This window comes from Mobula birostris, chromosome 5 (assembly GCF_030028105.1).
Source record: "Mobula birostris isolate sMobBir1 chromosome 5, sMobBir1.hap1, whole genome shotgun sequence".
Classification (NCBI taxonomy): Eukaryota; Metazoa; Chordata; class Chondrichthyes; order Myliobatiformes; family Myliobatidae; genus Mobula; species Mobula birostris.
In genome coordinates, this window is record NC_092374.1 from 154508517 (window position 1) to 154520691 (window position 12175).

Genomic DNA, 12175 nt, shown 5'->3' on the forward strand with positions numbered 1-12175 from the left:
TCTTCTTTCTGATATAGTCATAATCTGCCTGTGCATATATTTCGTTTGGTATCTTGTGATCAAAAAATTGTTGTATCTTAAAGACTTGGAATTTTTCAACTTCATTTGTTGTGCCAGATTAAAATTAACTCTGTACTTTGTACAAGATTTTAATAAGCTAAGGCTAACTGTTTCAGAGATAGTTAACAAATAGATGTATTGTAGTTTGCTTTCAAATTTGATCTTGATAATACTCTTGCCTCTGATAGTGTTCTGGATTTAAGTTACATCCCTGATACCCAAATTCATAATCAAGATTAACATCAATGAAACAATGCTGCAATTTCCTTAAATATTAGACAACTCACTTTAGCTGTTCAGATGTACGTAGTAGATCCCAAGTGCTGGCCAGTATTTATTCCTGAACAAATCACTGAAATTAAATTATCTAATTGGTTTAAGGTCATTGTTGTAGAGTTACGCTGCTTGAAATTTAGTTGTGCAATTGTGAGAATGGTAAGAGTGACACTTATTTACCAGCAAGGCACTTGACTCATGGATAATGAAAAACATTAATGTATTGTTAAGCTTATTGCATGTTAGCTTTCGTCTCTTGGGGTTTGTACACTTGCTTGTGTTTCTAAATTCTGTTTGAAAGTAATTGTTTCTATAAACTTACCATTTAGTTGGTCCTCCGCCACCATTGCCACCCCTGCAGCCGCCAGGAATGGATGCACCCCCAAGCTCAATTACTAGTTCAGTGCCTCCAGTTGTCACATCGGTGCTTCATCACCAGCCTCCTGCAGCACAACCTCCTTCGTATGCACCAGGTAAAAAGAATCTGTTTTCATTCTGACCAGTTGAAGCAAGGAAGTCTGTTGCTTTTGATTTTCCTTCTCGTTATTGAAATGGTATATTTGAATTGTCAATTTATTTTGTGGCTTTGGTGAATTGCCTTTGCAGGACTTGGCGCAAGGTAATGTATTATAATTGAATATTCTAAAACTTCAAAAGGCTACATAATAAACTCCTTTATGTCCCAGATATGCAGAAGTAATCAGCTTGAAGGGATTATAAGTGGAATGTTGAGGAATTGGATTGAAATGGTGATGTAATGTTTGGGGTGCTCAGTGCTTCTCAGCTGGACCAAGAGGTAAACCCAAAAATGTGTGGTTATTGAGAAGAAATTTAGGCTGTAGGATAGGTGTTTATAGATGTTTATGAAGTTAACAGTAATAATGGTCAAGTAGAGGCATGCACATAAGTGTCAAAGCACCCACCCTAAAACAGTAATTCATCATCCTTATTATGTACCGTGTTGTATGACCTGGGCAGTCATGGTCTTTTGATCTTGATTGTTCTGTAGAAAATTTTCTACAGAAATGTTGTGCCATTGCCACCTTCTGAACAGTGTCTATACAAGACAGTTGACCCCAGCCATTATCAATACTGTTCAGAGGTTGTCTGCCTGGCATCAGTGGTCACATAATCAGCACTTGTGATATGCACCAGCTATACATAGGGCCATTCCATGGCCTCGTGACCCTGATCGAGGGTCTAAGCAGGTGTAAGGGTGACATGCAGGCTAGTGGAGGGAAGGACTGCCTTACACCTCCTTTGGTAGAGACAAAGAACTCCATTCACTACTTGGTTTTAAAAAAAAAGATCAGTTATGTATATAATGTGAATTTTATAAGTTCTCACAAAGCTGTCAAATTTGATTCCTTGTAATATTCAAGAGTTGGGCATGGGTCTCCTAATAAATCTCAAGCTGCTGTATATACACAGTGCCTTTAAAAAGCATTCATCCCCCCCCCCACCCCCCCCAGCTGAAGTTTTCATGTTTTATTGTTTTACAACATTGAATCACAGTGGATTCAATTTGGGATTTTTGACAATGATCAACAGAAAAGGACACTTTCATGTCAAAGTAAAAACAGATCTCTACAAAGTGTTCTAAATTAATTACAAATACAAAACACAGAATAATTAATTGCATAAGTATTCAAGTCCATATTTAGAAGATGCACCTTTGGCAGCAGTTACAGCCTTCAGACCACCTGGACAACACAAACACCTGTGTCAGGATGCTGTCTCAACTAATGCACGTATAAAATGATCATTGGAGCAATTAAATGCTGGGAAAAATATTCCTCCTCAGTTTGTAAGAATTTTCTGAAGTCTCTTAAATAGCTTGTTGTCATTTCTGAATCTGCCTGGACTTGCTGCAGCAACAACCTGGCACTCAGCGTCAGTAAGACGGAAGATCTGATTGTGGACTTCAGGAAGGGTAAGACGAAGCAACGCATCCCAATCCTCATAGAGGGATCAGAAGTGTGAGCAGCTTCAAGTTCCTGGGTGTCAAGATCTCTGAGGATCTAACCTGGCCCCAACATATCGATGTAGTTATAAAGAAGTCAAGACAGTGGCTATACTTTATTAGGAATTTGAAGAGATTTGACATGTCAACAAATACACTCAAAAATCTTCTATAGTTGTACCTTGGAGAGCATTCTGACAGGCTGCATCACTGTCTGGTATGAAGGGGCTATGGCACAGGACCGATAGAAGCTGTAGAAGATTGTAAATCTAGTCAGCTCCATCTTGGGTACTAACCTACAAAGTACCCAGGGCATCTTTAAGGAGCGGTGTCTCAGAAAGGCAGTGTCCATTATTAAGGACCTCCAGCACCCAGGGCATGCCCTTTTCTCACTGCTACCATCAAGTAGGAGGTACAGTCAAGTCAAGTTTATTGTCATTTAGACCAGAAGCTGCTGGTACAGGACACAGTAAAAATGAAACAATGTTCCTCCAGGACCATGGTGCTACACGAAACAACACAACACTACACTAGTCTATGTGAGAGAGCACAAGGCTACACTAGACTACGTAAAACAACATAAAAACTGCACTGGGCTTACAGACCTGCGCAGGACTACATAAAGTGCACAGAATAGTGCAAGGCAGTACAATAATTAATGAACAAGACAATAGGCACAGTAGAGGACAAATTACAATATAGTAATAAATGATGTAGATGTCAGTCTAGACTCTTGAGTATTGAGGAGTGTGATGGCTTGGGGGAAGAAACCGTTGCACAGTCTGGTCGTGAGAGCCCGAATGCTTCGGTACGTTTTGTCAGATGGCAGGAGGGAGAAGAGTTTGTGTGAGGGGTGCGTGGGGTCCTTCACAATACTGTTAGCTTTGCGGGTGCAGTGTGTGGTGTAACTGTCTGTAATAGCAGGAAGAGAGACCCTGATGATCTCAGCTGGCCTCACTATCCATTGCAGGGTCTTGCGATCCGAGACGGTCCAATTCCTGAACCAGGCAGTGATGCAGCTGCTCAGGATGCTCTCAATACATCTTCTGTAGAATGTGGTGAGGATGGGGGATGGGGGGGGGACGTGGTGGGAGATGGACTTTTCCCAGCCTTCGCAGAAAGTAGAGAGGCTGCTGGGCTTTCTTGGCCATGGAGCTGGTGTTGAGGGACCAGGTGAGATTCTCCGCCAGGTGAACACCAAGAAATTTGGTGCTCTTAACGATCTTTATGGAGGAGCCGTCAATGTTCAGCGGAGAGTGGTCGCTCTGTGCTCTCCTGAAGTCAAGTCTTTTGTTTTGTTCACATTCAGAGACAGGTTGTTGGCTCTGCAACCAGTCTTAGCTACTGCACCTCCTCCCTGTATGTTGACTTGTCGTTCTTGCTGACGGGAAGCCTCAAGGCACACACTGAATGATTCAGGAACAGCTTCTTCCCCTCTGCCATCTGATTCCTAATTGGACATTGATCCCATGAACACTACCTCATTTTTTAAATATGTATTATTTGTTTTTTACACAATTTTTTAATCTATTCAATATACATATACTGTAATTGTTTTACTTATTATTTTGTTTTTTTCTATATTATGTATTGCATTGAACTGCTGCTGCTAAGTTAACAAATCTCACGACACATGCCGGTGATAATAAACCTGATTCTGAGTCTGTGTGGATAGGTCTCTCTGCTATCAGCTTTGCACATCTGGACACTGCAATTTTTCCCCGTTCTTTTTTTTTTACAGAACTGTTCAAACTCTGTCAGATTGCATGGGGACCATGAGTGAACAGCCCTTTTCAAGTCCAGTCACAAATTCTCAGTTCCTGCCTGTGGCCATCAAACTTTACAACTCCTTCCTTGGAGGGTCAGACACCCTGAGCCGATAGGCTGGTCCTGGACTTATTTCATAATTTACATATTACTATTTATTACTATTTTTCTATTACTATTTATTATTTCCATGACTATTACTCTTTACTAATAGTATTACTATTACTATTTATTATTTATGGTGCAACTGTAACGAAAAACAATTTCCCCCGGGTTCAATAAAGTATGACTATGACTATGGGATTGAGGTCTGGACAGGATATTAAGTTTGTTTTTAAGCCATTCCTGTGCTTGGGGTCATTGCCTTGCTGGAAATCAAATCTCCCAAGTCACAATTCTTTTGCAGACTGCATCAGGTTTTACTCCAGGATTTCACTGTATTTTGCTACATTCATTTTACCCTCTACCTCACTAGCCTTCCCAACCCTACTGCACCATGCTTCACGGTAGGGATAGTGTGCTTTTGATGATGTGCGGTGTGTTGGTTTATGCCAAACATAGCGTTTAGTCTGATGGGCAAAAAGCTAAATTTTGGTTTCATCAGACCATAAAACCTTTTTCCAGCTAACTTCAGAGTCTCTCACGTGCCTTCTGGCAAACTCTAGCTGAGATTTCGTGTGAGTTTTTTTTCCAACAGCAGCATTTTTTCTTTGCTACTCTCCCATAAGGCTGCAACTGGTGAAGCACCCAGGCAATAGTTGCTGTATGCACAGTCCCTTCCATCTCAGGCACTAAAGTTTGTCATTGGTCCCTTGGTGGTCTCCCTCACTAGTCTCCTTCTTGCACGATCATTGAATTTTTGAGGATGGCCTGCTGTAGGCATATTTACAGCTGTGCCATATTTTTTCCATTTCTTGATGATTGAATTAACTGTACTCCAAGGAATAGTCAGTGACTTGGAAATTTTCTTGTATCTGCCTCTTCAATTGTGCTTTTCAATAACCTTTTCACGGAGTTGCTTGTGTAGTTTTTGCCACAACACTAACTCACCACCAGTTGGCCTTTCCAGACACAGATGTATTTTTACTACAATCAATTGAAACACCTTGATTGCACACAGGTGCTCTCCATTTAACTAATGTGTCTTCTAAAACCAATTGGCTGATTTGGTATGTCATATTAAAAGGGATGAATACTTAGACAATCAATTATTTTGAGTTTTATATTTGTAATTAATTTAGATGACTTTGTAGAAATCTATTTTCATTTTTTCACTTTTTCTGTTGATTAGTGTCAAAAAAGAATTTATGGCTGGACTTGGAAAGGGCTGTTTACTCATGATCCCCATGCAATCTGAGAGAGCTTGAGCAGTTTTGTAAAGAAAATTGGTGGGGGGGGGGGGGGGAAGTTGCAGTGTCCAGATGCGCAGAGCTGATAGAGACCCATCCACACAGACTTGAGGCTGCAATTGCTACTAAATACTGTCTTGAAGGGGGTGAATACTTATGCAACCAATTATTTTGTGTTTTATATTTGTAATTAAATTAGATCACTTTGTAGAGATCTGTTTTCACTTTGACAGGAAAAAGTTTTTCTGTTGGTCAGTGTCAAAAAATCCAAATTAAATCCACTGTGATTCAGTGTTGTCAAACAGGAAAACTTCTGGGGTGGGGGGGTGGGGGTGAACACGTTTAGGAGCATAGGTCAATTATTTTGGACAAGGAAAATTCATGAATGTCTTCAGACCTTGCTTGTAATGTCTATTTGCAAAGTAGTAAAATTTACAGTGCCTTGAAAAAGTATTCAGCACCCACACAGTTTTCACATTTTACTGTTACATTTTCTAAATTAGAATATATTGAAGTTGGATTTTTAAGCTAATCTGCAAAGCATTTCATATCATGTCGAATCAGAAGAAAAATTCCAAATCCAGTCAACAATTGACTAAAAATTAAAAACCAAAATTGTAAGACTGAAATGCATTCGTCACCTTTCTAATTACTAAGCTAACTTTCCCAAAGTGCAGTAGTGTATATTACCTTACCACCTCACCCAATTTGTTGATGTAGAAAACTGGAAGATCACCTGTTTTCATTAAATTAATAGAATAAATACCCCTTCCCTCTGTAAGGTCCAACCATATGGTAGATCTTCAGCAAACCAAACTAAAGTGAAGACAAAAGATCATTCAAAGCAAGTCAGGGAAATTATAGTGGAGGAGCAAAAATCCGGGGAAAGATACAAGACCATCACAAAGGCACTAAACATACCTTGGAACTAGGGGCAGGCCATCGTGAAAAAACGGGGGGCGGGGGGAATATGAAATCACAGCCATACTGCTTAGGTCAGGCTGCCCCTCTAAACTTAAGCACCAGTGGAGATACTGTGACACCAGCAGTCACACTGAGTGAGTTGCAGAAGTCAGTAGCTGCAACTAGAGATGAAGTTCATGGCTCCACAATCTCTGAGGCCTTGCATAAAAAGGCTATTTATGGAACAGTGCCAAGGAAGAAGCCCTGGCTGAAAAAAGCATATCCTTGCACGCTTTGCAGACTTTTAACATCACTTAGAAGATACTGCAAAAATGTAGAAGAGGTGCTCTGGTGGGATGAGACTAAAGTGGAACTTTTCAGCTTCAACATTATGTAATATGTGTCGCATAAGTCTAACACTGCATATCAGACAGGTAGCACCATCCCTACTGTAAAGTATGGAGGAGATAGCATCATGCTATGGGGATGCTTTTAGCAGTAGAAACTGGTAATTTGGTCATGATTGATGGGAAGATAAATGCTGCTAAATACAGAGAGATTCTGGATATAAACCTGCTAGCCTCTACCAGAAAGCTTAAACTGGAGAGGAAGTTCATCTTAAAGCAGGACAATGACCCAAAGCACACTGCCAGAGTAACCTTGGAGTGGCTTCAAATGAAGAGAATTGATGCCCTTTAGCTGCCCAGTCAGAGTCCTGACTTGATCTCAATCAAACATCTCTGGCAAGACTTCAAGACTGCTGTCCACTGCTACTCCCCAACTAACCTGGCACAAATACACTCTTCTCTGGCTTCCAGCTGGTTACTGGTAACAATTATAACCGATGTTTCAATGAGAAACTCTGCCATCTTCATCAGGGATGATGCCTGGGTTGGTTTAGTCTGGAGGTATTTGTACCCCCATTTTCAACCTTCCTGATTGATTGGTCCTCACCCAATTTGCTTTCTGTTCTCTCACCTGAGCTTGAGCAATATTGTAAAGAGGAATGGGCAAATATTGGTTCATGTTGAGCAAAGCTAATAGAGACATCCTAAATACTGGCTGTAATAGCTGTAAGAGGTGGTTCAACTAAGTACTGAGCAGAGGGGATTAATACGTTTGAACTGTTGACATTTCAGTTCTTGAATTTTTAGTTTTCCTTGCACTTTACAATTTTCCTTGTTTTTTGGACTCGGGGGTGGGGGTGGAAAGAGCATGAGATTCACAAATAAAAGTTCTCCTTTAAATTGATCAAAATCCCTGCTTGTACTAATGTGAACAAAGGGTTGGGGGCTGAATACTCTTACAAGGCATTGTATGCTTAATATAGATTGTTCATGTGGTATATAAGGCAATCTTTTTATTTGCAAATGCAGATCTTAAACACGAGCACCTGAAAGAAAGGTGATTACTATTTTAGTTTGGCTGAATGAGTATTTTGCTGCTTGTCAGTATTTTATCATAACTTACTGTTTTTCTACTTGAGATACTTGAGGTCTTTGGAGTACTTAAATAGTAGAATCTGATTCCCATCAAAGTAAGCAAATCTCTTAAAAGGAGAGATACCACAAGAACGCAACATCCTTCAGGTACCCCCACCATTGTGGCCATGCTCTCTTCTCATTGATGTCACTTCCCACATCACCAGGTTCAGAAACAATTTTTTCCCTTGAAATGTGAGGCTGTTGAATCAACATAGAGAACTTCACTCAACACTGAACTGATTCCACAACCTAAGGACTCTATACCTCATGTTTCAGTATTATTTACTTATTAATTTATTACTATTTTTATTTATTTTATATTTGCACAGTTTGTCATTTGTTGCATAATGATTGTTAGTCAGTCTTTGTATACAGTTTTCCTTGATTCTGATTGATTTCTGTTCTGTGAATTCCTTTGATAATAAATTTTGTTGAACTTTGATATCAGCTGTTTTTTTTTGATAAACAGCTAAATATCACAATAGTATGGAGGTTGTTGCTGCATTCATTATTTTTATTGTTTCTGATGTAGAAACCTATGAAACTGATGGATATAATCCTGAGGCACCAAGCATAACCAATACTTCAAGACCAATTTATAGACATAGAGTGCACAGCCAAAGACCTAACTTAATTGGACTCACATCGGGTGACATGGATTTACCACCACGAGGTACAGTAAGAAACATAAATGTTTGCTACATTAAGCAGAAATACAAACTGTAACCATATAAAATGTTCATTATGGTTTGAGTTTTGTATAGCAGTAGTGTACATTTGTACTAAATGCTTTGGGTAGAGTTCTAACTACCTCAAGCAGAGCTGGCCACAATAGAAAGGCCATTTAAACCAACTGAGAGTATACAGTATTGATTCATAGGATGATATCTGTGATACAACACTAGTTATGAGGAGGCATTCAGGTAAAATAACATTAGCCAAGTCTGCGGAGTTCTAAAGTTACTAAGTATTTGATGACTTGACTACAGAAACAATTTTCTTGTTGTAAGTCATCAGTTTTAAAACTGTAATCTCTTCATGTTATGTTTTAATAAGTAAACCTCTACAATAAATTGTACCTTGAAATTATACCTTGAAATTAATCCATGATTTCAATATAGTTTGTTGTGTTGACCAATGATGCCATAGCTTTGAATTGCCCTCATCTTACAAATGCAGAATAACATTCCCTTGAAGGTTTCCTGTCCAACTGTGCCTTGTCTGTAGATCTTCCTAAGTAACCATTTTTTTTTAGTGTCGCTTATTACTAAATGACACGTTGGTGTCTTCCCCTTGGTGTGTTTTATTTATCTAATTTGACCACCTTTCAAATCCTTATACCCTACCAGTATCACCTACACCTGACTTTTCCACTGCCTTATCTTCACTCTCTTCCTCTCTCAGCTTTTGTACTAAGTATCTGCTTGTTCTTGTTGACTAAAATTGCCATCTCCATTTGGCTCACTTTCCCACACATCATTTAAAATACTTGTTTTTATAATGGTTATATATCATCTGTTCCTATTACAGCTGTAAATATTAATGTAAAAACAGAAAAGCCTGCTACTAACAACAACATGAGAATAGTGGTGGATTCTGAGTCTAGGAAGCGTACAATAGGTGCTGGTGCTGAAGGAGTTCCTGCCAAGAAATCCTGGTTTGACAAGTAAGATTTGATTTTATTTTTTATTTTCCCATTGCACATGGTCACTTTTGCTTACTTTCTTAATATTGCAAATGAATAATGCAAGATTATTGCTGACCTTATCCAAAGTATAAATTTTAATTGTTCACAATGAATTATGTTTAGGCGCATGCCTAGAATTTTTTTGCAATGAGAAACATCTGTGTGAAATGCTGTGTGTTTTAATTTTAAAAGTTTGTGCTTTTATAAGCCTCACCTACTTTAGTTGATTTTAACACCCATCATTTACAATTGTTGCTAAATATTTTGGTTCTTAAATCAGAAATGGCGAAAAGTTGTGCACGTTACGACTAACAGCTATAGTGTGCTTATCCCCAGATTAACTTCAATCATGTTAACTTGGCGAAGTTTAAACTTCTCCAAGTAATTTAAAAAATGGAACATGGCTTTGAGGTATACATTTCATATAAAAACTGATGATGAAAACTCAAGTCTGTTTTCTGGCAAATGAACAGGTTTTACATGGTAGCCGAGGCTCAAGTATCAATAAGGTTTTAGGTTTAATTGTTTTCATCAGCTGAACCAGCTATTCTCAATCGCAGCTGCCATGTTATTAACGGAAAATAGCATCCAAGGTGAAAGACCCCTGAAGTTTGTTCTTTGAGACCTGTATATGTGGAATTGTGTTTTGAAGTGTTAAAATCAACTAAGGTAGGCGAGGCTTATAAAAGCACAAACTTTTTACAGAATCTCATTAGAATTTGAGAAAATTGGCTGTTTAACAATACACAACCATAGCAAGGCTGTAGTTGATAATCTAATGGGGGTTTGATGGGTCTTTAGATAAAGATAAAATTAGTCTGGAGTATAATGGGAACTTGGTGGGAATGCAGGAAGTACAGAAGGCAGGAAATGGATGTTAGAAAACAAGTAAACAAAATAAATTAATAAAGTGAATGGGTAAATAGCAAATGCAATCAAAATGAGTTAAAGCTAAAGGTACTATATCTAAGGGCATTCAGCATTTCTGACGAATAGGACAAGTTAACAGCATGGGGAGTAAAGCTGAAAGAATAAGGAAATTTAAACAAATACTACAGTATGTGATTATCTTCATGGAAGAAGACACAGAAATAGAAAAATTCCAGAAACAGTAGAAAATCAATGAATCTAATGACAATGAGCTAATGGAAAATAATACTTGAGAAGCTTGTGAGATTGCAGATCCTTAGGGTTGACTGCAGTGGGTATGATTTTGATGATGTAACTGATAGAATAGATAATTAGCTCAATAGATATGTGTTTTGAGAATGTATTTGATAAGAGCACAGATGGGAAATTGCTCAGTGTGGAATTGGCTGTGATTGAGAATTTGTTAACAAAAAGTAAGGATGTGGAATAAATGTCAGGTTGTCAAGCTGTGACTAATGGGGTATCATAGAAAACACTGTATGGGTTAAATGATAAATTGGTTTATTATTCTTGCATGTCCCAAGATACAGTGAAATCTTGCATGTCATTCTTACAGATCAGTTCATTCCATGTGTATTGCAATAGTGCAAGGTAGACAATAGCAGTGCAGAATGAAGCGTTACAGTTACAGTAAAAATGCAGTGGAGGTAGATAGTAAGGTAGGGTGTGAGATCAAGGGTTCATCTTACCGTACGAGGGAACCATACCATAGAACCATAGAAAGTACAGCACAGAAACAGGCCCTTTGGCCCTTCTTGACTGTGCCGAACCATTTTCTGCCTAGTCCCACTGACCTGCACACGGACCATATCCCTCCATACACCTCCCATCCATGTATCTGTCCAATTTATTCTTAAATGTTAAAAAAGAACTCGCATTTACCACCTCATCTGGCAGCTCATTCCATACTCCCACCACTCTCTGTGTGAAGAAGCCCCCCCTAATGTTCCCTTTAAACTTTTTCCCCCCTCACCCATAACCCATGTCCTCTGGTTTTTTTCTCCCCTTGCCTCAGTGGAAAAAGCCTGCTTGCTTTCACTCTATCTATACCCATCATAATTTTATATACCTCTATCAAATCTCCCCTCATTCTTCTACGCTCCAGGGAATAAAGTCCTAACCTATTCAACCTTTCTCTGTAACTGAGTTTCTCAAGTCCCGGCAACATCCTTGAAAAACCTTCTCTGCACTCTTTCAACCTTATTTATATCCTTTCTGTAATTTGGTGACCAAAACTGAACACAATACTCCAGATTCGGCCTCACCAATGCCTTATACAACCTCATCATAACATTCCAGCTCTTATACTCAATACTTCGATTAATAAAGGCCAATGTACCAAAAGCTCTCTTTACGACCCTATCTACCTGTGACGACACTTTTAGGGAATTTTGTATCTGTATTCCCAGATCCCTCTGTTCCACTGCACTCCTCAGTGCCTTACCATTAACCCTGTATATTCTACGTTGGTTTGTCCTTCCAACATGCAATACCTCACACTTGTCAGTATTAAACTCCATCTGCCATTCTTCAGCCCATTTTTCCAGCTGGTCCAAGTCCCCCTGCAGGCTCTGAAAACCTTCCTCACCGTCTACTACACCTCCAATCTTTGTATCATCAGCAAACTTGCTGATCCAATTTACCACATCATCATCCAGATCATTGATATAGATGACAAATAACAATGGACCCAGCACTGATCCCTGTGGCACACCACTAGTCACAGGCCTCCACTCAGAGAAGCAATTCTCTACCA

General features: G+C 39.0%; 1 protein-coding gene across 4 annotated transcripts in view; it reads left to right on the forward strand.

The window, feature by feature from the left end:
• Positions 1-12175, forward strand: part of rbm26 (RNA binding motif protein 26) — a 170385-nt gene that overhangs the window by 75762 nt on the left and 82448 nt on the right. For all 4 annotated transcript variants that reach the window (XR_011886084.1, XR_011886083.1, XM_072258752.1 and 1 more), the window contains 3 exons: positions 666-809; positions 8335-8475; positions 9333-9468. Coding sequence is in view for 2 of the 4 variants with exons in the window: in XM_072258752.1 (XP_072114853.1) it covers positions 666-809; positions 8335-8475; positions 9333-9468 (421 nt within the window). In the remaining 2 variants the exon portion in view is untranslated. The remainder of the gene's footprint in view (positions 1-665; positions 810-8334; positions 8476-9332; positions 9469-12175) is intronic.